Here is a 26,063-nt window from a genome sequence, read left to right as displayed (position 1 = left end):
CACTGGTATGCATTCAGGAAACAAAGTGACCCAAATATAATGCACGGACAAAGCATTAGAAATCCAAGCATTGAGCTGTGAAAAAATAACCCAGAATCAGAACATAAAATGTGCTCACATGTACTCAGTGATTTTTACTCTGATTTAGTAATCAACTGAATTGACAGAAGCCCTCATGAGAGTGGAGCTATTCGCTCAAATTAACAAGGTCCATTTTCCTAATGACAGCTTAATACCAGCAGAACAGCCCATTACAAACCCGCGCAGGGGGCAGATGATCTTTTAGATGTTTCAGGGCTTATGATTAGAGCTGCTCTATTTGACTGGTCATCAACATTTTTGCTATTAAGAAGAGCCCTGCTTTGGTATTAATGCACAGAGGCAGATGGTCCTGCTGCAGTGTGAAGAATCGGGGATGCATTGAGCGCTGTGGTCACCCTGTGAGGACCGAGTGTCGCCTTGGGAACAATAGAGCAAGTCCCTGCTCCTCCCTTAGGCCGGCCAGGCCATCTGCTCGCCAAAGCCCCACCTACAAAACCTGCAACCTGTTAACCACAGACTCATGACTGCATGTCATGAAGAAATTCGATAAGTTGTTTGTTTTTAATATGCTGGTGACTTAATAAGTAGCACGACTTCACAAACTCTACAGTTTGGAGAGCTAAAAAAAGATTGAAATATTTGAACCCATCAGCCAACAATTAGCACTACTTCAACATATTTTTACTCAAGTAAAAGTGAAAAGTAAGCGTCAGAGGTGTCTGACTCATTTTTGTTTTGGGGCAAATTAAGATGATAAAAGCTCTTAAAGGGCCGGTTGTGCCAGAATGTATTGATAAAACCTGATCACAAACTGTTAAAATATCAATAAATTCTTAAAATTAAATATTATTGAACATATTTTCAGTCCCTCCAGGATTTTGTGATTTTTGTTTTTTTTGCAATAAAAATCTAAGTGTTTGTGCTTCTAATCTGGAAACATTTGAGCTTATTTATGGCGGTAAATGTGCCTTTTTATTACTCGCTGTACAGATCATGAACTTAAAGGGCCATGACAACAATTAAAGCTGAGGCAGCTGTTCAGTACAAGAAAGAAAGTTTTTGACCATTTTTGAGAAAAATCTGCAATAAACTCCAAATTATATATTAGCATAAAAAATGTGGAGATTTGTCAATTTTGTGTGAATTTCCATAATAATTCTCAATAAACTGGAGGGACTGACTGATATAATTTGGCAGTAAACAGATAAAAACTCCATTGATTCGATCAATAACATAATATTATTAAGCTCATTCAGTGTTTAGTCTTGAATCTAAAGGGCCACATAAAAAGTTATGGCGGGCCGGATTTGGCCCACGGGCCTCGAGTTTGACACCTGTGTTCAAGAATAAAAAAAGCATTTAGAAAAAAGCTACTAACGTACTGAATAACTGACCAGATTCAATCATTTAATATTTAAAAATTACATAATCAGATAGACCAAAATATAAAAATAAGTGGAAATTGTTGATATTTTAAGGACTAAATGAAAATAATTTACATAAAAAACAGACTATAAAACATTTTACCAATCAACCAATACAATAATGGTGCAATAATGCAAGTCTGCCGTCTAATGATGAGTTTCATCAACTTTAATTTATAAATTTAAACTTTCATTTTGTATAAAATGCTCCACACTGGAACTGGAAGACATTCTGAATTTTCAAAATAAAACGAAAATCAACCAATGAAAACAAACTAAACCAAAACCATAAATAAAACAGATTATGATTTCTCTGTAAATAAAACTGCCCTAAATGGAAATTATCAAACTTATCATAACCTATTATAGAATTAATTGATTATTGCGGCAGGCTTAAATGTAATGAAACTTTAAAAACTGCAGGTGAGTCTGTTTGGTGGATTTTTGGTTAAAACATGTTTGTTTTTCATTCAGTGGGCAGAAAATCCAGAAAATTTACTCAACTAAGAGTAGAAATACTTCATAGTAAAATTACTCAAGTAAAAGTAACGTACAGCATAGTAAAAATAGTTCCACTACTAATTTTTTTCAAAAAAGTTACTCAGGTGAATGTAACTAGTTACTACCCACTACTTCTGGGTATTTTGACCAAAAATGCGCATTTTAGGAATTTATATTCACATTTAAAGCCAAAAAAACTCAAATCAATTCATCATCAGAAAGAAGTTAAAACATTTCCTGCTGCTGAATCTGAAAACCTTCAGCCAACAGGAGAGCAGGTCAAAGCAACTTCGCTAACTGAAAGCCAAATTAGCACTAGCATGAATTACCTCATGGTAAGTAGCTTTATAACCGGCTAACATGCTAACTAACCATTGGTTTCTAAAGACCAAACATGTGTAGGAATGTGTGGAGTCACCAAAAATAATATTCTAAACACAAAGTTAGCAAGCTGGAATGATGGACAGCTTGAATCAGGGAGTAAATATTCTCACATGCTGACACAATGAGGGAGATTTATATTTATAATTAATATTAACCATATTTGTAAGGAGAAACTGGTTCCTTTACAGAAGCTAAACTGTTAGAAAGTAAGCTGCTGGTTTCCCTCCAAGAANTATTTGTAGAAAATTTTTACGACATTTGTGCAAATGTATGTCGTTTTATTACTCGCCTTATCAATCACAGACTTTAACTTGACATCGAGTAAAGCTGAGGCAGCATGTTTTTGTTCACTTTGAGAAATCAGAAAAAATGTGGGGATTTGTTGATTCTGTGTGACTTCTACAGATTTGTGAAAACTGGAGGGACTTATTGATGTAATGTGGAGGGCCACATAAAAAGCCACGGCGGGCCAAATTTGGCCCCCGGGCCTCGAGTTTGACACGTGGATTAAAGAATAAAGCTGAAGAGCAACAACACCACGTTAACTAACGTTAAGCAAACAAAAGGTGAGAATTATTAACGATAAACAGAGAAAAAGTGAGCAGCAAAATGTGGGAAAATGTAGAAATATTAATACTAAAGATGAAAGGGGAAAATAATATATTTAGGAAGTGAAACAAAATCCAAACAGTTAAATATAACCTGTGGATGTAATTTACCTGCTGTTCAGCGAGCCTCTTCTGGATCTCGTTCTCATGACAGACGCTGTAGGTGATTGGCCGGGAAAGCTCGGCCTCGATACGAGAAAGCCAGGAGCGAAGGTTGCTCATGTTCTTATCCAGCTGCTGCAGCGTCACCAGAGTCTCCTTCAGCTTCCTCACCCTTAAAAAGATGTTAGGAAGAGACAAACACCCAGTCAGTAACTTTAATGTTCAACAAACCTTTTACCATCATTTGACTGAGTTACCAAAACTCAATTAACTTATTAAGGTATGAGAGGGAGAAAGAGACGCAGCTGTTCAGAGAGCATTTGATTCTTTGATGCTTTTTCTGGAAATGAAAATATTCTGAAATATTTTTAAGAAAGTAGTAGGCCAGAAAAAAAGAAACAAAAGTAATAAAATTAATAAAATCAAACAGAAACAAGAGAAAAATACTGAAAAAGGAAAAAAGGCAAGAAAGTAAAGATCAAAGAATAAATGAGCTAACAATAGAAACTCAAGTAAAGACAAATGGGAAAAGAAAAAGAAAGAAAGAGATGAAGAGGAAGAAAATAAAAGAAAATCAAATAAGAAAAACAAAGCAAGAAAGAAAGAAAGGAAGATGAAAGAAAGAAGGAAAGAAAGAAACAAAGGAAGACAAAAGAAAGATAGAAAGAAAGGAGGAAAAAATAAAAGAAATGAAGAAAGAAAGAAAGAGAGCATTAAAAAAGGCTAACAGAAGGTGAAGGAAAACACAGTAGGAAAAGAAAAAAAACTGAATAACAGAAAAAGAAAAACTAAACTAGAAAAAAAGAATAAAAAAATAAAATAATTCGAAATGAAAGGAAAATAAAAAAATAACATACTGGTGAAAAAGAGAGAAAGCTTTTTGCAAAGAGAAACTTCTCTGGTATCTTTCACTTCAACACGCAACGCGCCACACTAGCCGTTGTCATGGTAACGGGCAGGACAATAAAAGCTCTCTGGAGGCTTAAAAGGCTGAAGTGTGCCCAGTTTTTGGAGTTTGAGTTAATTCCCCCCATTTGATCGTTTTCTCCTGCGGACGTCCAGCCGGGCGGAGAGGCGCTTTCTGCAGAACGTCGGACAGAAGAACAAACCACAGAGTCCCAACTTCCTATGCGAGTAATGTGAGCTTCAGATCTAAAAACACGAAGACATCACAGTCCTAATGTGTTTTCACGAAGACACTAAGACTCCTGTAAAGCCCAACATTGAGGAGCTTTGTCTAGTTTTTTCCTATGGCCAAAATGGATCATAATAAAGTAAAATTTATGTAGTGGTAAAAGAAAGACAGAGAGTTTGATTCAGCATTTAAATAGAAACTGGGATTTTCCAAACTAATCCAAATCAAGAAAACAATTTAAGGAGATTAAAAAATGCCAGGGTTTTCCAGACATTCCTGACCAGCAGATCAAAAATGTTGACATTTTCCACTGGCTTTGGTGTGAGAGTTCAAAACAAAGTCAGAGTTGCAGAGTTTTAGTAAAGATTAATTAAAGTAAATAATAAGGACCTAAAATGAAGACATGCTAAGGGCTTTTAACCACTTCTAAGCATTTTAACAGCTTCAATAAAAAAAATGGTTAAAATTAAATTCTTACCCTTGTAGTGCTACTTAATTGAGTAACTCTTATTCTACTGCTGGGTTTCAGGTGACGTAGCACCGACGTCACGTAGCGCAGATGGAGGTCAGGAAGTAAATGCAGCCCGTCTACTTCTGTTGATCCACCATCAAAGAGTCTGAGGCCTGTACGGTTGGTACAACCGTTATAATTTTCGTGGTCACAAGGGAGTTAATTTTTAAAAACTTACTGAGAAATTATGAGAAAAGTGTGTCAACAATCTGCAGCTAAAAACAGGAGGTGCAGAAACCAACAATGCCAGAGTTTCCGCTTTCTAAGAGGTAACGATCGCATCGTTTAAATTAAAATGATATTTTATTGGACAGTTACTGAGAAAGACAAGCAGCCGTCACATGTAAAGTAAGATGTATTATTTTTGGTCAAACCAAGTTTTAATGGGGTTTCTGCAGAACCGAATGGTTGACCTACATTGTAGAAATGCAGAACGACTCAACATTAACATACAACTCCAGCATGAATTTGGATAAATAAATTTGCAAGTTGATCCAAACACTTAGAAATAACATGGGTTAGCTTGTTGTTGTTAGCAGTAGCATTGTTATCATAGACTAATTACTTAAAATAGCTCAACTCGTTACTCACCCGGCAGAAACAAGTCGACAGCCATTTAATGCTTCTTTTGATCCTAAATTTGACCCAACCTGAAACTAAATGACCGCATTCTCCAGGCTTTTTAAAACTTTCTTCTGGCTCGTTGTGTAATCTGAGGTCTGCAGCTCCAGACAGTTAGTAATGTCGATCGCCTCAACATTGTAAGAGAAGTCATTTTTTACTGAGACAAAGTGGATGCCTCATCAGGTCCAGCCCATTTAGGGCATTAGCTACTCGCTGTGATCCATTTCGCTCCGTTTTGAACCGGAGAAATCCACTTCCTGACCCCCACCTGAATTTTGCGCTTCATCCGGGCCACGTGTCTGAAACCCAGCGATTAAGTGGTTGTTTTATGATGTATGGGACTAATGACTATTAACAGGAAGGATCGGGGGGGTGCAGTGATGCATCTAATCCCCAACACAGTCGGTGTAAGTTATTGGAGTACTGCTGCAGATGCAACCATCCTGCTCAACTAACAAGCCTCTTTCTCCCTCCACCTCCCTCTCCACCTCTGACAGCCTAACAAAGGCCGGCAGCTTCATGCGGAGACCAGACAAAGACAGAAAAAGCCGGGCAGGGGCTCGTTCAGGAAGAGGACATGAACAGAATGGATGGAGAAAATGAAGCAGAAAAGAGCCGAGGATGAGGATATATGGCTTGAGAGCTGAGATAACAAAGTGCAGCTGACCATAGGAGGGCCCGAAGTTACAAAGAGATAAAACTCCGGCTGACATTTATTCCTCTCACTGTATTTATGGAGCTGTTCAGCGAAAATCTGCTTTGTTCAATTTATATCGCTTGCACCGAAATTAACTACAGCCAGCAAAATTAAAAAGAGTCGTGGAAACAAATCTTGTTTCTTTCTTCTCCCTCAAGAGGATGTTTGCCAACTTTAGCTGCAAATTTACCACCCGGTCCCTCAGTACTTCAGAGTTATTACCATAATAAACCATGCTGATGTGACTGTAAGGACTTCTTTTTCAGCATTAAAACATACAGAGCAATGAAAACATGCTGGTCTGTTCTTGATTTTTTTATATGCACTTTAAAAAGCAGCTTTTAAATTATGATTTTACTCATTAACCAACCTGAAAAAGCTGCTGCCCACCATTTAATTATGAGGCAATTCTTGTTTAACTGCATATCTTGGTTTGATTGAAAGCTGAGCTCAGTTTTATCTAAAGTTGATTGATCTTAACAATTCATTTATAAGCCGCCATTTTCTTAAAAACCGAAGTTTTCTCTTGTACCAACTGTCTTTCCATAACATGAAGGGCTAAACTTTTCACTAAGTGCTTAATTTAAGAAAACATTAGCAGTAGCTGTATGACTGTAAACGCCGTCCTATCTGAGCTCTTCACAGGAAGCATGCAAAAGTAATAAAGTGAAATAACATGGAGACCTTTAGGAACACGGCCATATTTTTCTAAAACAACAACTTTGAAACTCAACAGTCAAATCAATGCAGTTTTTATCTTTTTGCTGCCAAATTATATCAATCAGTCCCTCCAGTTTGAGAATTATTGTGGAAATTTACACAAAATCAACAAATCCCTGTAGCTTTTTGTGCCAATACATAATTGGAAGTTTATTTCTGATTTTTCTCAAAAATTGTCAAAAACTTTCTTACTTGTACTAAACAGCTGCCTCAGCTTTAACTGATCTCAGATTATAGTCCATGATCTATACAGAGAGTAATAAAAAGTCTCATTTACCGCAAATATTTCTAAATAAGAACCACAAACACTGACTTTTATTGGAAAAAACACAAAAAGAATCACGAAATCCTTGAGGAACTGAAAATATGTTCAGTAATGTTTAATTTTAAGGATTCATTGATATTTTAACAGTTTGTGAACAAGTTTTATCAATACATTCGGCCCTGTAAGAGCATTCATGATCTGGATTTGGCCCAAAACGAAGATGAGTTTGACACCGCTGGGTGACAGGAAGTGGGCCCGGTCAGAGCGCACCGGGGGACATCTGGTCCTGTCTGAGCCCTCCGACGGCCCAAACTACCCCCTGCTTCTGGCAGAGGGGGAAGCTGGGGTTTGTATCTCCTGCTCGTCCACAGGATTGCCCATCTGTTTGACGGGGGGTAGCAACAGTTTAACAACACAGGAGCTTAACCTCCACAGTCCATAGATGAGAGGCTATGTTTTCCCGACAGCTGCTAGGCACGGCTTACAGCAGCAGGTGGATGGAAACCCTTAGAAGCTATTGTTTACTTCCAAGAATGTAGTCAAAGCTTCACAGAACTTAATTATGCTTTTTGCAGCAGTGTGGCTTTGCCCTGAAAGGTGTTTGTTCTGACAAGATAATGATGTAAATTTTGAGAGCGGTACTTGAGAATCTGATTCATGTCGCCACACAAACACAATTTGACTTGCAACCCTGCCAACACCTTACTATTTATCTCTGCAAAGTGCTCACAGAACGGCATGAAGAGTGTTTTGGGAAGTGCTTGGTTAATATAAACACCTAAACTCCCGCTGAGCAGACGCTGCGACAGCTCTCACCTGGCTTCGATGTGCTGAAAGAGGTTGTTCCATCGCTGATTGACTTCCTGTAGCGAGCCGCGCACCTGGGTCTGCTTGGCCTGGTCACTGGCCAACAGCAGCTGCTCTCCCAGCTGCTTCAGGTGGCTCTTGTTCTCACTGAACAGGTTGATTTCCTCCATGCAGTCCTGTGGACACATGACCACACAGCTACATGAACACCATGATGATGCAGGCAGGTTTAAATAGATAGAGACCGTATTTTTCGGACTATAAGCCGCTACTTTCCCCATGCTTTGAACCATACGGCCCAGTGCGGTTTTTTTCTGTTGATTTTAAATCCACCACCAGGGGGCTCTTTAGCAGGAAGTGAATCATTGGAAGTCAAAATTGGAAATCAAAGAAGAAAGTCCTGATTTTCATTTAGAACAAGCACATGCTAGCAGCAGGCACAACGAAGAAATGTTTTCAAACTCATAAAAATGTTATTAGTAAAATAATCTGCCAGTGGAATTAGAACTGGGTTGCTAGGCAACAGGCTGGGCCTGGCTGGCGTTGCTAGGTAACGTCGCCAGTGGAACTTTTACATCATTATTAAGGAATTATTTACTTAAAACAAGCTCCTATATTTTCTTACCAAGTCACTTAATTTTGTTTTATTTCAAGTTTTCTAAGATGTTTGTACTAGAAATCAGACCAAAAAGACTTGGAAGGATTTTGTGTTTTTGCAGTGCTTTTCTTCAGCTGCAACAGGGAAACTTATCAGACTTGCAACAAAACGATATTATTATAAACAGTATTTACATTTAGAACTTATTCCGTTTACATTTTTACAAAAGCGGGTCAACTTTTCAGGATCACCTCAGGAAATTTCACATTGCAAACAGACAAAAAATTAACTTTTAAGGAATAAAAGTTGTTAAATTAAAGTTCATTTAATCTGCTTAATATATTCTACAATTTACCTACCACTTGGCTTCATGTGTTTTTAATGAAGACACTGTAATCAAATTCAAGGTTTCTGTATCATATCTGAGGTTCTTTTGATGAAAAAAGTGCAAACAACAATGGTATAAAATCACCATGACTTCATACCTTTTTTAGTTTCTCCACCATTTCCTCGATGCTCAGCTCCGCGCTGTGGCACACCTTGTTCTCCATCTGAGTCAGCCAATCACAGAACTCTTTGTTTTTATCATTGAAAATGGTCCAGGCATTCAGGCGGTCGGCTATTTCCTGTCTGCGTAACGACACCTGGCGGAAATACGATAACGACATTTAGTGTTTGGTGAGCAGTTTGTTAAATGCCAGCTTTAAATAAGAAATTAGTTTCTTACAAAGAAAGTCAATAATCTTTTTATTTTTCTACACTGGACAACTTATACTGTCAACAGTGAATTCCAAATATGCATATTTTCCCACCTTTTTTTTGTTTGTATTTTAAAGCTCATAAACACCTAAAAACACTCACAGGAAATTATTTTCCAAATTTAAAAACTGGATTCAACTCATTAAAGACAACTGGATGAGTTTTAGAGTGCACCAATCAGGATTAACAATCTTAAAGCTCTGGAAAGTAAGACACCACTTAAAATGATCAGTTTTTCTGATTTTACTCTTTGTAGGTTTATGTTTGAGTAAAATTAACATGGTTCTTTTATTCTCTGAACTACTGACAACATGTCTCTGAAATTACAAGCAAAAACTTATTTTGTATTTATTTGCAGAAAATGAGCAATGATCAAAATAAGGAAAAAGAAGCAGAGCTTTCAGACCTCAAATAATGCAAAGAAAGCAAGTTTATAATAATTTAGAACAACACTAATGTTTTAACTCTGTAATAGTTTAGAAATCAACATTTAGTGGAATAACCAGGAGGTTTTCAATGGGGTTCAGTGTATATTCTCCTTAAAAGAGGAAAACCACATATTTAGATCATAAAATACGGTATTTTACATTTATTTCCCCCAAACCAGTACAGAGGTGTCTGTACTAGTTACAGGCACCATGACGTTATGGTGAAAGGAGCGGTGCCAAAGACCTCGATGAGTCTGAGTCTGCAGCGGGACACTTTGTTGTGATACACTGGTATGCATTCAGGAAACAAAGTGACCCAAATATAATGCACGGACAAAGCATTAGAAATCCAAGCATTGAGCTGTGAAAAAATAACCCAGAATCAGAACATAAAATGTGCTCACATGTACTCAGTGATTTTTACTCTGATTTAGTAATCAACTGAATTGACAGAAGCCCTCATGAGAGTGGAGCTATTCGCTCAAATTAACAAGGTCCATTTTCCTAATGACAGCTTAATACCAGCAGAACAGCCCATTACAAACCCGCGCAGGGGGCAGATGATCTTTTAGATGTTTCAGGGCTTATGATTAGAGCTGCTCTATTTGACTGGTCATCAACATTTTTGCTATTAAGAAGAGCCCTGCTTTGGTATTAATGCACAGAGGCAGATGGTCCTGCTGCAGTGTGAAGAATCGGGGATGCATTGAGCGCTGTGGTCACCCTGTGAGGACCGAGTGTCGCCTTGGGAACAATAGAGCAAGTCCCTGCTCCTCCCTTAGGCCGGCCAGGCCATCTGCTCGCCAAAGCCCCACCTACAAAACCTGCAACCTGTTAACCACAGACTCATGACTGCATGTCATGAAGAAATTCGATAAGTTGTTTGTTTTTAATATGCTGGTGACTTAATAAGTAGCACGACTTCACAAACTCTACAGTTTGGAGAGCTAAAAAAAGATTGAAATATTTGAACCCATCAGCCAACAATTAGCACTACTTCAACATATTTTTACTCAAGTAAAAGTGAAAAGTAAGCGTCAGAGGTGTCTGACTCATTTTTGTTTTGGGGCAAATTAAGATGATAAAAGCTCTTAAAGGGCCGGTTGTGCCAGAATGTATTGATAAAACCTGATCACAAACTGTTAAAATATCAATAAATTCTTAAAATTAAATATTATTGAACATATTTTCAGTCCCTCCAGGATTTTGTGATTTTTGTTTTTTTTGCAATAAAAATCTAAGTGTTTGTGCTTCTAATCTGGAAACATTTGAGCTTATTTATGGCACAAATGTGACTTTTTATAACTCGCTGTATAGATCATGAACTTAAAGGGCCATAACAATTAAAGCTGAGGCAGCTGTTCAGTACAAGAAAGAAAGTTTTTGACCATTTTTGAGAAAAATCTGCAATAAACTCCAAATTATATATTAGCATAAAAAATGTGGAGATTTGTCAATTTTGTGTGAATTTCCATAATAATTCTCAATAAACTGGAGGGACTGACTGATATAATTTGGCAGTAAACAGATAAAAACTCCATTGATTCAATCAATAACATAATATTATTAAGCTCATTCAGTGTTTAGTCTTGAATCTAAAGGGCCACATAAAAAGTTATGGCGGGCCGGATTTGGCCCACGGGCCTCGAGTTTGACACCTGTGTTCAAGAATAAAAAAAGCATTTAAAAAAGAGCTACTAACGTACTGAATAACTGACCAGATTCAATCATTTAATATTTAAAAATTACATAATCAGATAGACCAAAATATAAAAATAAGTGGAAATTGTTGATATTTTAAGGACTAAATGAAAATAATTTACATAAAAAACAGACTATAAAACATTTTACCAATCAACCAATACAATAATGGTGCAATAATGCAAGTCTGCCGTCTAATGATGAGTTTCATCAACTTTAATTTATAAATTTAAACTTTCATTTTGTATAAAATGCTGCACACTGGAACTGGAAGACATTTTGAATTTTCAAAATAAAACAAAAAACAATCAATGAAAACAAACTAAACCAAAACCATAAATAAAACAGATTATGATTTCTCTGTAAACAAAACTGCCCTAAATGGAAATTATCAAACTTATTATAACCTATCATAGAATTAATTGATTATTGCGGCAGGCTTAAATATAATGAAACTTTAAAAACTGCAGGTGAGTCTGTTTGGTGGATTTTTGGTTAAAACATGTTTGTTTTTCATTCAGTGGGCAGAAAATCCAGAAAATTTACTCAACTAAGAGTAGAAATACTTCATAGTAAAATTACTCAAGTAAAAGTAACGTACAGCATAGTAAAAATAGTTCCACTACTAATTTTTTTCAAAAAAGTTACTCAGGTGAATGTAGCTAATTACTACCCACTACTTCTGGGTATTTTGACCAAAAATGCGCATTTTAGGAATTTATATTCACATTTAAAGCCAAAAAAACTCAAATCAATTCATCATCAGAAAGAAGTTAAAACATTTCCTGCTGCTGAATCTGAAAACCTTCAGCCAACAGGAGAGCAGGTCAAAGCAACTTCGCTAACTGAAAGCCAAATTAGCACTAGCATGAATTACCTCATGGTAAGTAGCTTTATAACCGGCTAACATGCTAACTAACCATTGGTTTCTAAAGACCAAACATGTGTAGGAATGTGTGGAGTCACCAAAAATAATATTCTAAACACAAAGTTAGCAAGCTGGAATGATGGACAGCTTGAATCAGGGAGTAAATATTCTCACATGCTGACACAATGAGGGAGATTTATATTTATAATTAATATTAACCATATTTGTAAGGAGAAACTGGTTCCTTTACAGAAGCTAAACTGTTAGAAAGTAAGCTGCTGGTTTCCCTCCAAGAACCAGCACACTTCGACTCTTTCATCAAACAAATCAGTGTGACCAATGTGTGTGTGTGTGTGTGTGTGTGTGTGTGTGTGTGTGTGTGTTCTCCTGTCTTTGTGCAGCCATCAAGAAACCAGAAACTTCTTCCCTCCTTCCCCTCCCAGCTCATCTTCACCCACCTGGAACTATCTGTAAAAACTTTTAGTTTGGTTCTCACCTTGGTGCACAGCTCTTCCCACTGAGCGTGGAGCATTTCCAGCTGCTGCTCCAGCAGCGCCGAGTCACTGGCCGCCACGTACTGGGACAGGTCTGTCTTCATGGTGGCCAGTTCCCTCAGTCCGCCGGCCAAACACTGCAGAGAGAGCTCAGCCTCCTGCATAACACACACAGAATCATGCAGCACGGTCAGCAGGCGGCCATGCAAGCTGCTGCTGCTGCTTTACCTCTCGCTTGGGTTTGCACTGACTGTCCAGATTAAAGGGCTGTGGACGGGACAGGGGGAGGGCAGAAGGGGTAATAAAGGGGGAGGGGAGTGAAAGCATCAGTGCATTAAATAAGAGGAAGGGGGGCTAACTGGAAGGCTCTGTAGTGGGGAGCTTCTCATAAATTAAAAGTGACCTACTACACTTCCTTTAGCATAGATCTACATGTTCATTGAAATTATTCTTTGATAATGATTTTAGTCTCAGTTCTGCCTATTTTGATCTGTTTTAGGGCGTCTTGTCACTTTAAATCCATAGAAGCGGCTGCTGGCCACACCCCCAACTTAATGTTTACACTCCCACATGAAAAAGGGCGAAAACAGATGCGCAATTATGTAACCGTACGTCTTTGAAAACCAGAAGTGGAGCCTCCTGCACAACCCAACAAGAATGCAGCAAGTGGTTTCTGGATGTTAAGTCAACAACAAAACATTTCTCTGTTCCAGCAGCCATTGTACAACGCATTCAGAGGTAAAATCAGCTGACCAAACATGCTGGAGGTCTGCATGGGTTGCTGGGCTTTGCTTGGGTTACTAGGTAACAGGGCAGTGCCTGCTGATTTGTGATGTTACATTTGGAACATTTTTCAATCAGCTCATTTTCCAGACGCTAAAAAACTTTTTTTTTTGATAATAAACAGCTGGGTGGATTTTCTTGGCCCGTTTTTAGTAGCTAATGAAAGTACAAAAATGTGCAAATTGTGAGTTTTGTGTAATAGATCTCCTTTAAAATTTTTATTTGGAAATCCTGAAAACGTAGATACAACAAATGGATTCAAGAAAATGAGAAACAAATGTTGAAATGTTGGCAATATGTCATTACCCGGAAATCCACACTTAAATTCTGGGAAGATTTTTTTTTTTATTAATTCGTTTTCTGCAGAAACACCGCCTGGTAAAATTCCCCCCTTGTACATAACAGACTCTCCTACTTTCTCTCCAATTATTTGTTTATTACTTTCTGTAAAATTTACAGAGGTTACTTTGTTGCGTCATATTATTATATTGAATTTAAAAAGACAGATGAGGCAAATATCAATTTCATACCTACCGCGCATTCTAAAATATCCCTACTTTCAAATCAAAACAGTGTCTTATCTGAATTTTATGTGATAAATTATGAAGCAGCACAAAACTGTCAAGTAGGAGGAAAAAGATATAATGCTTTCAATTAGTTTTCCATTAAAAGAGTTAAGTGGAGTCAGTTGTTCACCTGGATGTGCGCCTCCTCCTCTGAGTCCGCCGGTCTTTCTGCAAGCAGATTGTCAACTTTCTCCAGTCCAGAGGAGATGCTGCTTGCTGCTTCCTGATTCTGAGACCGCATCTGTGAAGTAAAACATTGAAAAAATCCTCATCAACCCTTTGATTTTACAATGTTTATACCTCACAAGGTTGAATAAATGTGTCCAGTAGGTAGAAAACGAAACAGTGGGCGAAAACGATTCCTTTTCAAATGCAAACAGAACACTGAACATGAAGTCACAGCCTCTTTATCTACAGGGGATTATATATAATCAGAAGAACAGAGCCAGAGCCTGTAGTAAGACAGGATAAGTAGGCCTTGTTTCCTAGGTTGCGATTATTTCTTAAACATGTTGCCGTTTCCTGCATCTGATCATCTTAAAGTGGTAAAAGCACAACTTTTTCTGACCACTGCCACTAAAAATCTGCAGATATTCGGGTTAATTAATCACTAATTATAAAGATCTAACTAGATATCAGCAAAAGTAAGCTATGCTTGCATTAAAGTTATCAAGACAAGATCATGCAGCTTCGTCTCGTATAAAGAAAGAGGAACATTCTAGATCAGGGGTCTCCAAATTTTATGTCATGTGGGCCAAATTGTCACCTCAGAAGTACAAAAAATATATAAATTTAAAAACTAAAATCACCAAAAATATTGTGATTTCTTTTACCTACTTAACAACAACTAAGCATAAATCTTTTCAATTGAATAAATAATCAGATTTATTTTTTGTAGGAATGGGATTGTAGATCCAAAACTTCAAATTGTTTTTTCACATTTTTCTTGTTAATTTCTCAATTTTGAAGAAAAATAATTTGTCTGTTCCGAATAAAAACACGATCCAGGTCAGTCTTCATTTGAAAACACATTCAAAAATGTTTGAATACAGCAAATAAAAGCAGATTTGGGTGCACCAAGATGTACTTTAGAGCATAAGTCAATGAGTAGATGTGGCCCTAGTTACCATGACAACAACAGAAAACCAGAAGGCTTGGAAAAGATGACCACTTTGTGTTGTAGCTAACATTTCTGTAAGTAGATTTTAATTTAATAGTCGTGGTTTTGTCCTAACCTATTTTTGAATTCTGGTCATGAGGGCCGCACAAGATCAGTGCAGCGGCCACAAATGGCCCCTGCGCCTCACTTTGAACACCCTCTTTCTAGATTTATGCTGATGAGGGTCTCCCAGCACAAAGCTGCGTCGCTGTGATGGAATGACACTGGTAACCAGCTGTTTCAGGATGTGGATCAGAAAGAGATTTGATCTCCCTTGGCAGGAGATCAGGGCTGTGCAGTCTGTGTGTGTGTGCGTGTGTGTGTGTGCGTGGGTGTGTGTGTGTGTGTGTGTGTGAGATCATGTCCTGGATTAAGGTCACACAATCACCACTACAGCACATTTTCCTTTTTACATTTTGTTGTTCTAAAACCTGCAACCATTGCATTAAATCTGTTATAGAACTTGGACTGAATCAAATCGCGATTAATCGATTATTGAAATAATCATCCACTAATTTAGTAATCGATTAATCGTTAACTGGGACATACAGATTTTTTTAAAAGGCCATTTGCTGAAAGCCATTATTTAGCGTTTAGGATAAAAAAAATTGCTTGTCTCTAAATAAGTTTTACCCCAAAACTCCTGAAATAAAATTCATCTCACCTGATTTAAATGATCACTTCTCAAAATAAGCATTTAAACGGATTTTTATTGCTGTTTTATTCTTTTCCAGCTTTCAATCTGCCACTGAAAATATTTTCCAGCTTTTTAAAATCTCAGTTAAGATTCTTAGAAACCAATATTTCTGCATTGCTAACTATGAAAATGTAACATTTTAAAACTCTTTACTCTCAAATACACGTAGTCTCTTTTAATACATTAAAGATATGTTTTTATCTTTACTTTTCATCTATTTATTAATGTCACATACTGTTTTTATTTCTTCTTTAATTATGCAAAGCACCTTGAAATGCCTCGCTGCTGAAATGTGCTATACAAATAAAATTTGATTGATTGATTGATTGATATAAATAAATGATCCCTCATGGTAGAAAGTTTTTCATTCTTAAAGATAGAATCTCCTATTATTGGTATTTGTATTTGCATTTAGTTGTTAATGTTGCAAGAGTCTCTCAAACTAGGCATGCATGTGGCAGCAGTGGAAAGTAAAACTCCTTTTTAACAGGAAGAAAAATCAATCAGTGTACAAAAACAAATATCAAAAACGAAACTTTGAAATTATTTTCCATGTTTTGCTTTGAGTGTATCCCATTTTCTAAAAATCAGATGTGAAAATGTTGCAGATAAAAAGCACAGGATGTTACCTGGACAGTGTTATTAAGCAGATCTTTATTCTTTCTTTGCAGTAAGGTGGTTCGCTCCCAGACTTTCTGCAAATCCTGAAGTTCTGACTGCAGTTGGGTTCGACTCTCTGACTCTGTAACGATTTCACACAAATGTTTCCCAGCTTCAACAGTCCGGGCGTAGACAGAGGAGTGCAGACCTAGAGATTCTTCAATAAACTTTAAAAAAACAGGAAAATGACAAAAAATGTAATTAGCACATGAAATAATTAAAATAATACATTTGATATTGATCTGCAACTGACCTCGGAAACGTTCTGCAGCTGCTGCACCGTGTGAAGATCCGGTCCACTAGGGGGCAGGAGAGAGTCCACCTCTCTAAACAGCTTCTTCAGGGATTTCAAACCATGTTGGTAAATTCTCCACTGCTGCAGATGCTCCTTTGTTGAGGTCCAGTCGTGTGCAGCGAGAGCCACAGAATCGGACCAGCTCCGCTTCAGACACGCCACTCGAACCGTGAGCTCAGATCTGAGCACGAAATAAATAAAAAAAGTTTAGGTTCGTCAGCTTTATTTGGAGAAAGACCTGAAATGAACACAAATTCATAAAATTTGGTATTGTACAAAATTAAAATCATGAAAGCAGAAATATAGTATACATGCTCCTATTGGAAAGAGCAAAAAAGGATACTGAGAAAGAAACAGATCCTAAGTGATCATAAAATAAAACAACAAACTAATAAGAGCAGAAAAAACTATTTATACAGGATTTCTACACTTTTGCCACAGTAAAATTCAAGCACTTTTCAAGGTAAGTTTACAAACCTTTCCAGCCTCACTTTGGAGATAAAAACAGATTCAATTCATTATTATATAATATTTTTTATTACTGTTATTAATAATGTATTCTGATAGTATTCAACGTTCTACAGCAGGGATGACGTAAACTGAAATATAACAAACTGTTATGTTTGGAAATATCAAAATTCAAATTTTACACAAAAAAATCCCCCCAATTTCACAATTTCACAAATCCAAAGTCACCTTTATTACACCTTTATTTCAATTACACTCTTCAATAATCAGTTGAGCAATAAGGAATAATAAATATTCAAAGAGAAAAGAGAAAATGTTCTTGCTAAGTTTTCTGACATTTAGCAATAGTAACAATTTTGGTAATTCTAACTAAACTAAACAAGAAAAGTTTAGTCTGATTCAACTTTAGAGAGAAAAAAATAAATTTGTGCTTCTCTGAAAAATTTCAGACCAACAAGCAGAAATTCTAACTCCAATAATCAGTTTTTGTACCCATATGGCACAAAGAACAAATAATCAATCAAATGGTTGCAAATACTTCTGACCTCAAGTGATTCTGTAGATTTTAAAGCCCTTCTGTACGCAGAGTACTTTCTTCTTTTTAGTCAAAACCAAAAAGCTGTCAGAGCACGTCAAGGACAAGGCAGTACATCTGGACAAGACTGGACTGGCTTATAAGAGCGTCAGTCCTCTCTCTGGAGCTCAAAGCAAGATCCTTACTCACTAAATAACCATGAGAAAATTTCAGACCTGTCCAAAAATATTTGCTAGTAAAACCATCTTCACCAAGAAAACGATTGGAAACACTCGGATGCTGACGCTTTGCAACGATGTCACTACGTCATCATTCGAGGCGCCATGATGGACGTCTGAAGTGAGGGACGGGAGTATTGAACAGAGCGACTGAAATTGTTTTCCAAAGTTGTTTTTGCCAGTTTATTCATGGCTTCTACTTGTTGGAGTCGAGCTAATTTGTCTGTGAACGTAACACACCTGGTTGAGGCTCATAGACGGTGATATTTACAAAAGTTGGACATAGCTAGCTTAGAAACCGACCCATACCTCCTCCCTCCTGACGTTTTGATCAAATTACCGACTCTGCCTGAATTCACAGCAGATGATTCGTATCACTATGTCATAAACGTCGCTTCCCTTTACACCGGAGCAGCATTAAAAACGTACAAAAGACGAGATGCTAACCAGTTTTTTTCGTACATGCTAGGCTACATGACGGTGCGGTATTGTTTCCGTGGTTACTGAGACCCCATAAAGCGATATTTGATATCCGTCATGAATACTTCTAAAGTAAATGAACGTTAATCTTCTTACCTTGTAAAAAGTGTTCGCTGCAAATCCGCGGTTACACCGAGGGCTGCCAGTCATTGTGATTAACGGTTGCTGTCCATCACAGCCGTATCTTTCCACGTTAAAAGTTACAAAATAAAATGACAAGTTCGGTTTTCAAATTTGTCTGTTTGTGCAGCCGACCGCGCAGCATCCTGTGAGCATTTTTACTGCGAAATCAACTCGTTAAAAACGATATCAGGTTACCAGATGTGCGTTTTTTTGGCAGGTTTTACAGCAGCGTACTGGTAGCTTTGACGTCCATCATGGCGGAGCGGGAACAGTTTCGAACAGAGTGACGTCACGTGCAAAGGGTCAATATTTGACCAAGTTGATGTAATTACTTTAGGACGGTTGCAAAATTAACATAGATTTTTGTACAACTTTCCCTAGATTACTGCTTTGAGCAGGTTATTGGACTTTTTTGAGTCTCCAATTAACGATTAATCAATTACTAAATAAGTTGGCGATTATTTCAATAAATTGATTAATCAATGTGAAATTATGGTTCTAATCCTTAAGTGGTAGAATAAACAATTGAAACACAATAAAACATTTGAGCCGCATTTAGTTGCGTCTACTAGTTTTCAATCTGAATCTTGTGAATTTGTGAAAGATAAACTTACGGCAGTAAGTTGTGTCAACTTGTTATTGTCGAAACTCCCAAGAGTTGAATAAACTAGAGTTTTTAGGTTAGCAATTCAAAAGCTGAAAGAAGAAAAAGAAAAGGAGTGGGAATTATTTCCCAGAATGCTTAGCGGCATGTTTTTGTATCCTGAGATGGAAGTGCGTTACATTGATCTGACTCAGGTTTTAAGGAAAATGTTTATTTTAATGCAAAACTTGAGGATAATGTTCTGTCACACTAAATGTTATTGAGCAGAATTTAATAAAATTCATTATCAGATAAGAAATTTTGCTCATGCAATTTGAAACAAGAAATTAAATCATTCTAAAGTAAAATAAGTCGTTATTTTAACTTGATATTGAGAATGAAATAATAGGGAAATGAGGCTCTTTAATTAGATGAGGGCAGTTTTTTTTCTTGCATTTTGTGTTTGTGAAATAATTATTTGGTTTAAATTGCAGCATTAAGTTAAAACTCACAATACAAATTAATTAACTTTAAAAAATGTTTAGACAACTTGTCTCTTGTTGTTAAATCAACTTCATGAACTTTAATTTCGGAGTTAAAACCAAAACAACTTTCTTGTCGACTTAAATTGCATTTTCAATGCAACGGGTGGACTTGCATTTTCAACTTAAAAAACCTTGAAATGTTTTACAGCGCACTAAGTCCTAATTCCTAAATCAGTTAAAATCCATAAATCTGTTAAGAACTTCCTGATCATTACTCACCTTTTGTCCTCAGTTTGTTTTTCCATAAAGCTGAGGGCATCACAGAGGAGGCTCTGGAGGAGCTGATGCCCCTTCATGACCTCAACCTGAAGTTTCTGTGGGGGAGATTTGTTAGATTAAAGAACAGAAGGACATTCATTCTTCTCTGTCGTTTTAACAAATTAGCTCATGATTACACAGCGAAAAGTTATGGTTCAGAAGTTTGACATAAATAATAGTTATTTGTTCTGAGGCTGAACTTGGAGTTTCCTGAGATAACAACATATTAGCATTTCAATTATTCTGTGCTCTTTCTATAATAACTGAAAACTTGTTGAATGTGCTGGAACAGCCTCTGATTATTGGTAGAAAAACTCAAGAAATGAATGAATTTGTAAGATCTGTCAAACCTGATGGACAGCCAGCATCTCTTTAAGGCTTGAGTGACTCAGATCTTTTCTGCAAAGTGATTCTCGCTGCAGGTGTTCCTGGATCATTTTCACTTTTTCACATTTTTCTTCAAAATCACAGCCGCTTTGAAGCTCATCTTGCAAAACTCTATAAAATAAAATAAAGAGAACAGTCTTTGTAAGACTGCATTTAAATCCTGATAGGGAAAAAAGTTTAATTGTAAAAAACAGGAAATTTATTGTACAGCTCTGGAAAAAATTGAGACTCAATTGCAAACCTGATGGTTATTCCACCAAATATTGATTTCTGAACTCTTGCTGAGTTAAAACATTAGTGTTGTTTCTAAATAAATAAGAACAATGTTCATTTTACTTAAACATATACCTATAAAAAGCAAAATTGGTAATACTTCTTTGTTTTTCACGCTTTTTACAACTTTATCCATCAAGATGTGGCATTATTACCCTTCCTTTCAGGTTGTGCACAGTTTCATCTGCGGTACATTTTGTTTATCAGAAGATTTTCTAAGACTCTGAAGACACAACACAACCTTTCTTCTATCTGATAAATGTAAAACCAGGAATTATTACATTTGTAACAAGTTGAAGCTCTAATCAAACAGTAAACACACTACAAAGACACAAAACCCTACAATCTATTTTTGGTCTAATTTGTGGTGAAGATATCTTGGTTCACATGAAATAAGAGAAAACTAACTTACAAGTACATTTTCAGCAAGATACAGGAGCTTGATTTAAGTAAATAATTAAGTAAGATGTTCCAGTTCCACTGGCGCCGTTACCTAGCAACGCCAGCCAAGCCCAGCCCGTCACCTAGCAACCAAATTCTAGTTCAACTGCCAGATTATTTTATTTTTTAATATCTTACTACACTTGAAATGAGACAAACCAATTTAAAAGTAACTTTTTTAATTCCTTAATATTTATGAAAAAGTTCTAGTTCTGTCTGCAGATAAATGAACTTATAACGTTGAAATGTTTTGTTATAAGTGAAATAATCTGCCAATAGAACTAGTAACTTTTTCATGAATATTAAGGAGTTATTTACTTAAAACAAGCTCCTCTATCTCGCTAAAAAGTTACTTTAAGTTGGTTTGTCTTATTTCAAGTTTACTATGATATTTGCATGAGAAACTAGACCAAAAATTCTTGGTAAGATTTTGTGTTCTTCAGTACTTAATGCTTTACTCTTTTTAAATTTACACGCCATAATATTTCTTTGGTATTAAATTTTTTGTGAGTTTATATACTTTTGTGTTTTCTGGTAATTTGTCCATTTTTCAAAAATAGTGCATTGTCTCAAACTTTTATCTCCATTGCAGTTTGGATTCTAGATAGCAATAATTACATGTTGTAGATCAAACTGTCTCACTTGTTTTCATCTGTTGCCTTGGTAACGGTTTCTGCCCACAGCCTGCTGAGGGACTGAACTCTCTCCATATCCTCGTTGCTGAGGGTTATGTCGCCACTCGTCTCTTTAACGTCCACCAGTGATGGAGTCATGTCACTGAGATCCAAAAGAACCTGCTGGATTTTAAGACAAAATACAAAATGAGGTTTGTTTGTTGTTGTTTTTTTAGTTAAAGGTATGTAGAAGGGGAGTTTAAAACCTCCAGAGTGTCTGCATCACATGCGCCCCCATGCAGTTTAAAAAGCGAACTCTGCATCTGTTCCTCAAGTGCTTCCAGCTGAGCTTTAAATCGTCTCTCTCGCTCCAAATCCTCCTGAACATTTAGACAATACGTCATATTTAACAACCTCCATGGTAAACAACATGCTTTATGTCTCAAATGTAAAATATCTCACCTCCAGATTTCTCCTTTTTCCCAATATTGCTTGGTTCAGCAGCAGGAAATCGCGACTCAACAACCTGGCTTCTGATTTGATTAAATTTGCAGATGAAGGTTTGAGTCGTCCAAGAAGAGCTTTGGATGCTGCCAGCACATCTCCTGCATCACTTTGCAGCTCATCAGCAGCATCCTGCAACTTCTACATTGTGAAAAGACGAGATAAGCTGAGGAACAGCAGCAGGCTTTTATATGCAGTGTATTGCCACTTTCCACTTATTTCATTCAAGTAAACTGATGCTTTAGTCCTGTGGGAGAAAGCAATTTAGCAGTAAACGTTACAACAAAATGTTTCTTCCACTGTACTTTGGAAGAGAAAGGAACTAAGGAGGTTTTTTTTTTCCTTTGGTCAAATGAGCAAAACAACACGTCATCTGGATGTTGTGCAACAGGTTAGAGAGGAGGTCAGGCGCAACGCAGATCTTCAGTCGTATCTCAACAGAAGTACATGCAACGTCGTTCCTTTCCAAGAATAGGAGAGCAGGTATTGAGAAAAACATTTAATTAAATCGGGAACGTAAAGCATGGACTCCCCGAGCCTGCACCTGGAACAGATGAGTCAAGCAGGGAATCTAATGATTACAAAAAAAAAGGAAAAGAGGAAAAAAAAGAAATGCATTTGGAGGCTGAAAAACAGGGTTTGTGAACCTGGTTAAACTCCAGCACTTAAGCTCAGGCTTTCAGTGCTTTATTGTGTATTTTCTTGCCAGTTTTGAGCAGAAAAGCATAAAGACAGATAGAAATGCACTTTGGGTTAACGTACCAGAGGATAATTAGTATCAGGACCAAGTACAGTTTTGTTCTGTGTGAATTTATGACAACAATAATAAATCAAATGTATCTTTAAGGAGACTCCCGGTGTGCAATTTTCTTTTCAAAGGAGACTTATTGCATTTTTTTGCACGTTTTCATTCTTCCATTGGGTTTCAACTGCCTCTATAAACACCTCAAGCGCTTTAAAAAAAACCTGTTGAGTTTTGTTGGTTAATGTTGGTTGGTGTCTGAAAAATGAGCTGTCTGCCCTGTTACCTAGCAACTCCAACTGAGCGCCAGCTGGTTTCACTGGTGTATGAGCTGTACAATGGCTGCTGGAAAAGACAACTGAGTTCATTTGTTGTTGACTCACCATCCAGAAACCACTTGCTGTTGTGCAGGAGGCTCTACTACTGCTTTTCAAAGATGTACTTTTGTGCAATTGTGCATCTGTTTGCAGTAATTTTCACGTGCGAGTGTAAACGTTAAGCTTGGGGCCAGAAGTAGCTCCTTTTGATCCAACCCTTTCATGCAGTGGACAGCTATTTTCTTGCAGATTTTTACTTTATAAATGCACACAGACCACTGAAAGGGACAACAGCGCATGATATGATACACTGCCAACTACTGGCCATCTACTGCAACTGCAAGATTTTTTTGTTAATTCCAATATGGCAGACAGACTAAAAAAATTAATGAATATTCAGTCCCTGCTTCTACTTTTGCAGATAAAAAAATATTGGCACCAAGTAATCAATTAAGACTAATACCACTGATATATTTTCCAAAAAAAATTTCTATTTGGAGAAAATTACAACTGATCATCTAGAAAAAAAAGAAAACTTTTTTCCCCACCTTTTTTCTTATGCCTTAAAAAAATCAACAACATTCTGGAAAAAAAAAATCCTGACATAAAGCATCATAATTCATGCATAAAAGGGAGACAGAGCCCTAAAACAGCTCATTCTGACAGGAGCTCAAAACTAAAATCTCATTATCTAAGAACGATTTTACGTAAAACATTTGATGAACATGTTTGTGTAACAGGTCACCCATCCTCACCTGTTCAGCAAAGCATCATCTTTAAGTCTGAATTTCCTAAATTAATCTCTTCTCCTCTTTCTTGAAAATGACTTTGTTTCAGTTCTGGTTGGGATAAAGTTGATGAGACTCTGACTCACCTTGACGCAGCAGACTGTGGTTTCTGCATCGTTAGATGAAGAACCTGATAACTCCTCCCACTCATTCCTCAGGTGTTGCAAACGAAGAGAAAAGCGCTCAGACAGATTCGCGTATTCAAGCCAGAGGGAGAAAATCTCTCTGGTGTTTTTATGCTCCTCTTTTATCTCTTGCAGGATTTTCTTCGAACTGATGAGACAAACATAAAGGGACTCAGTGTGTAATAATTATAGGAAGTAACAAAGTTCGAGCAATACGTTTACAAATTAGAAACAAAGAGATAAATGTTAATTTAAAGGCAAATCCTTTGAACAGAATAGGAACTGATTCTATTCTCAAAATAAAATCACTTCATTCTCATATTAATTCAACTTTATTCTTGTAACACAGTTTATTCTCAAAATATTGTGATTTTATACTCATTATTGTAACTTTACTCTCGTATTATTTCGACTATTTTTATATGATTCTCAAAATAAAATGACTTTATTCTCATATTGTTTTGACTTTATTCTTGTAATTTTATTATTTTTTCTTTTTCTTAGTATAACCTACATATTCTGTTGTAATATCTGACATTTTTGTGAGAAGATTTCATTTTGTGTCCTCATTTTGTCCTTATTGGAGAAGAAATCGTCTCCATCTGCATCAGCCGGTGGGACAAATTTGTATCATTTGGGACACTAAAGGCCCCCGAGCCACACTTTGGACACCCCTACATTATTTGGTAAAATGTTAATCTAAATATTTCCCTCTGCTGACCCATTTCGCTGCTCCTCCACTTCGTCCCTAACGAGCTGCGCCGACGCGTCATGCAGCGTCTCCATCAGCGTCCTGCAGGATTTGTCCACGTCCGTCCAGAGCTGCTCTCCGTCTTCCTCTGCCTTCACCTGCAGCTCCTGAGCAAAATGAAAAACACTTTTTCCTTTTAACTCTCGCTCTCTGGAAGTGCATTTACTTCCCTAAAAAGTAATAAAAGAGTTGACAGCTTGAAGTCTGTGAATGCCCACACTCTGCCTGAACCTTTCACATCCGGACTCGGAGGCTTTTAACCGCAGCTACAGCTTGCTGTTCCACACAAACACTAAAGTTTTATGATGCCTTCTTTAATTGTAGCCACTCCGTGTTCTAGACTCTACAGCCACTTGTTTTAAAACTAATAAACTACCATGAATGATTCTGATGATAATATACATTTATGTTTGCTTTTGTAGCTTTAATGTGTTTATGGAGACCAGTTCATTTCTCACCTGCAGGCGGTCTGACTTTCCTTCAGCCTGCTGCAGAGAGAAGAGAGGCGCTCGCTGCTGCTGCTGCAGGGCACAGCGCACCCTAGTGGTCAACAAAGCAACGTCCCCCAGAGCTCCACGGAAACAACTCCACTTCTCCACTGACTGTTCGAGATCCGCTCTGAGATCTTCCATCTGAAAACGGAGCAGAAGTAACAAAATCAGAAACAAATTGGATAGTTTGGTTAATTTTATGTAAAATTCTTTACAGATGTTCCTGTAAGTTTAAAATGTAAAAACACTGCTGGGTTGTTTTTTTTTGGAAAAAAGATGGTAACATTATAGTTTTTATGTTTGAATGAAAGAAAAGTAAATAAAAAATGTTTTTATCTTTAATTGTTTCAGACATGAGGAGATCCAACGATCAGCACAGGAACATGAGATGGTCAACAAACAACTTCATTATATATGTATGTATGTGGATGGATGGATGGATGTGGGTGGGTGGGTGGATGGATGGACGGGCGGATGGATGGATGGATGGATGGATGGATGGATGGACGGGCGGATGGATGGACGGGTGGATGGATGGATGGATGGATGGATGGATGGATGGACGGGCAGATGGATGGATGGATGGATGGAT

The 26,063-nt window shown here is 37.1% G+C and overlaps 1 protein-coding gene and 1 long non-coding RNA gene across 11 annotated transcripts in view; one reads left to right on the top strand and one right to left on the bottom strand.

The window, feature by feature from the left end:
- Nucleotides 1-26,063, bottom strand: part of syne2a (spectrin repeat containing, nuclear envelope 2a) — a 120,466-nt gene that overhangs the window by 19,694 nt on the left and 74,709 nt on the right. For 8 of the 10 annotated variants that reach the window (XM_016667002.1, XM_016667181.1, XM_016667216.1 and 5 more), the window contains 15 exons: nt 25,439-25,612; nt 24,951-25,087; nt 24,191-24,377; nt 22,216-22,398; nt 22,020-22,133; nt 21,782-21,936; nt 20,389-20,536; nt 20,000-20,094; nt 16,787-17,009; nt 16,503-16,700; nt 14,148-14,258; nt 12,671-12,826; nt 8,904-9,062; nt 7,830-7,996; nt 2,869-3,233 (listed from right to left, as the gene is read on the bottom strand). In XM_016667002.1, coding sequence (XP_016522488.1) covers nt 2,903-3,233; nt 7,830-7,996; nt 8,904-9,062; nt 12,671-12,826; nt 14,148-14,258; nt 16,503-16,700; nt 16,787-17,009; nt 20,000-20,094; nt 20,389-20,536; nt 21,782-21,936; nt 22,020-22,133; nt 22,216-22,398; nt 24,191-24,377; nt 24,951-25,087; nt 25,439-25,612 — 2,538 coding nt within the window. In that variant the 3' untranslated portion in view covers nt 2,869-2,902. Of the gene's footprint in view, nt 1-2,868; nt 3,234-7,829; nt 7,997-8,903; nt 9,063-12,670; nt 12,827-14,147; nt 14,259-16,502; nt 16,701-16,786; nt 17,010-19,999; nt 20,095-20,388; nt 20,537-21,781; nt 21,937-22,019; nt 22,134-22,215; nt 22,399-24,190; nt 24,378-24,950; nt 25,088-25,438; nt 25,613-26,063 lie in introns of those variants that run through there. The other 2 variants (XM_016667325.1, XM_016667153.1) reach the window with 2 other exon arrangements.
- LOC107835105 (uncharacterized) lies at nt 7,349-18,613 on the top strand. Its single transcript, XR_001660942.1, has 3 exons — nt 7,349-7,359; nt 12,128-12,132; nt 18,336-18,613. It is a non-coding gene; the product is annotated as an uncharacterized LOC107835105 (long non-coding RNA).

Source organism: Poecilia formosa, unplaced genomic scaffold (assembly GCF_000485575.1).
Source record: "Poecilia formosa unplaced genomic scaffold, Poecilia_formosa-5.1.2 Scaffold1, whole genome shotgun sequence".
NCBI lineage: Eukaryota > Metazoa > Chordata > Actinopteri > Cyprinodontiformes > Poeciliidae > Poecilia > Poecilia formosa.
Note: the sequence above shows the minus strand (reverse complement) of the source record. Positions and strands in the feature narration are given on the sequence as shown.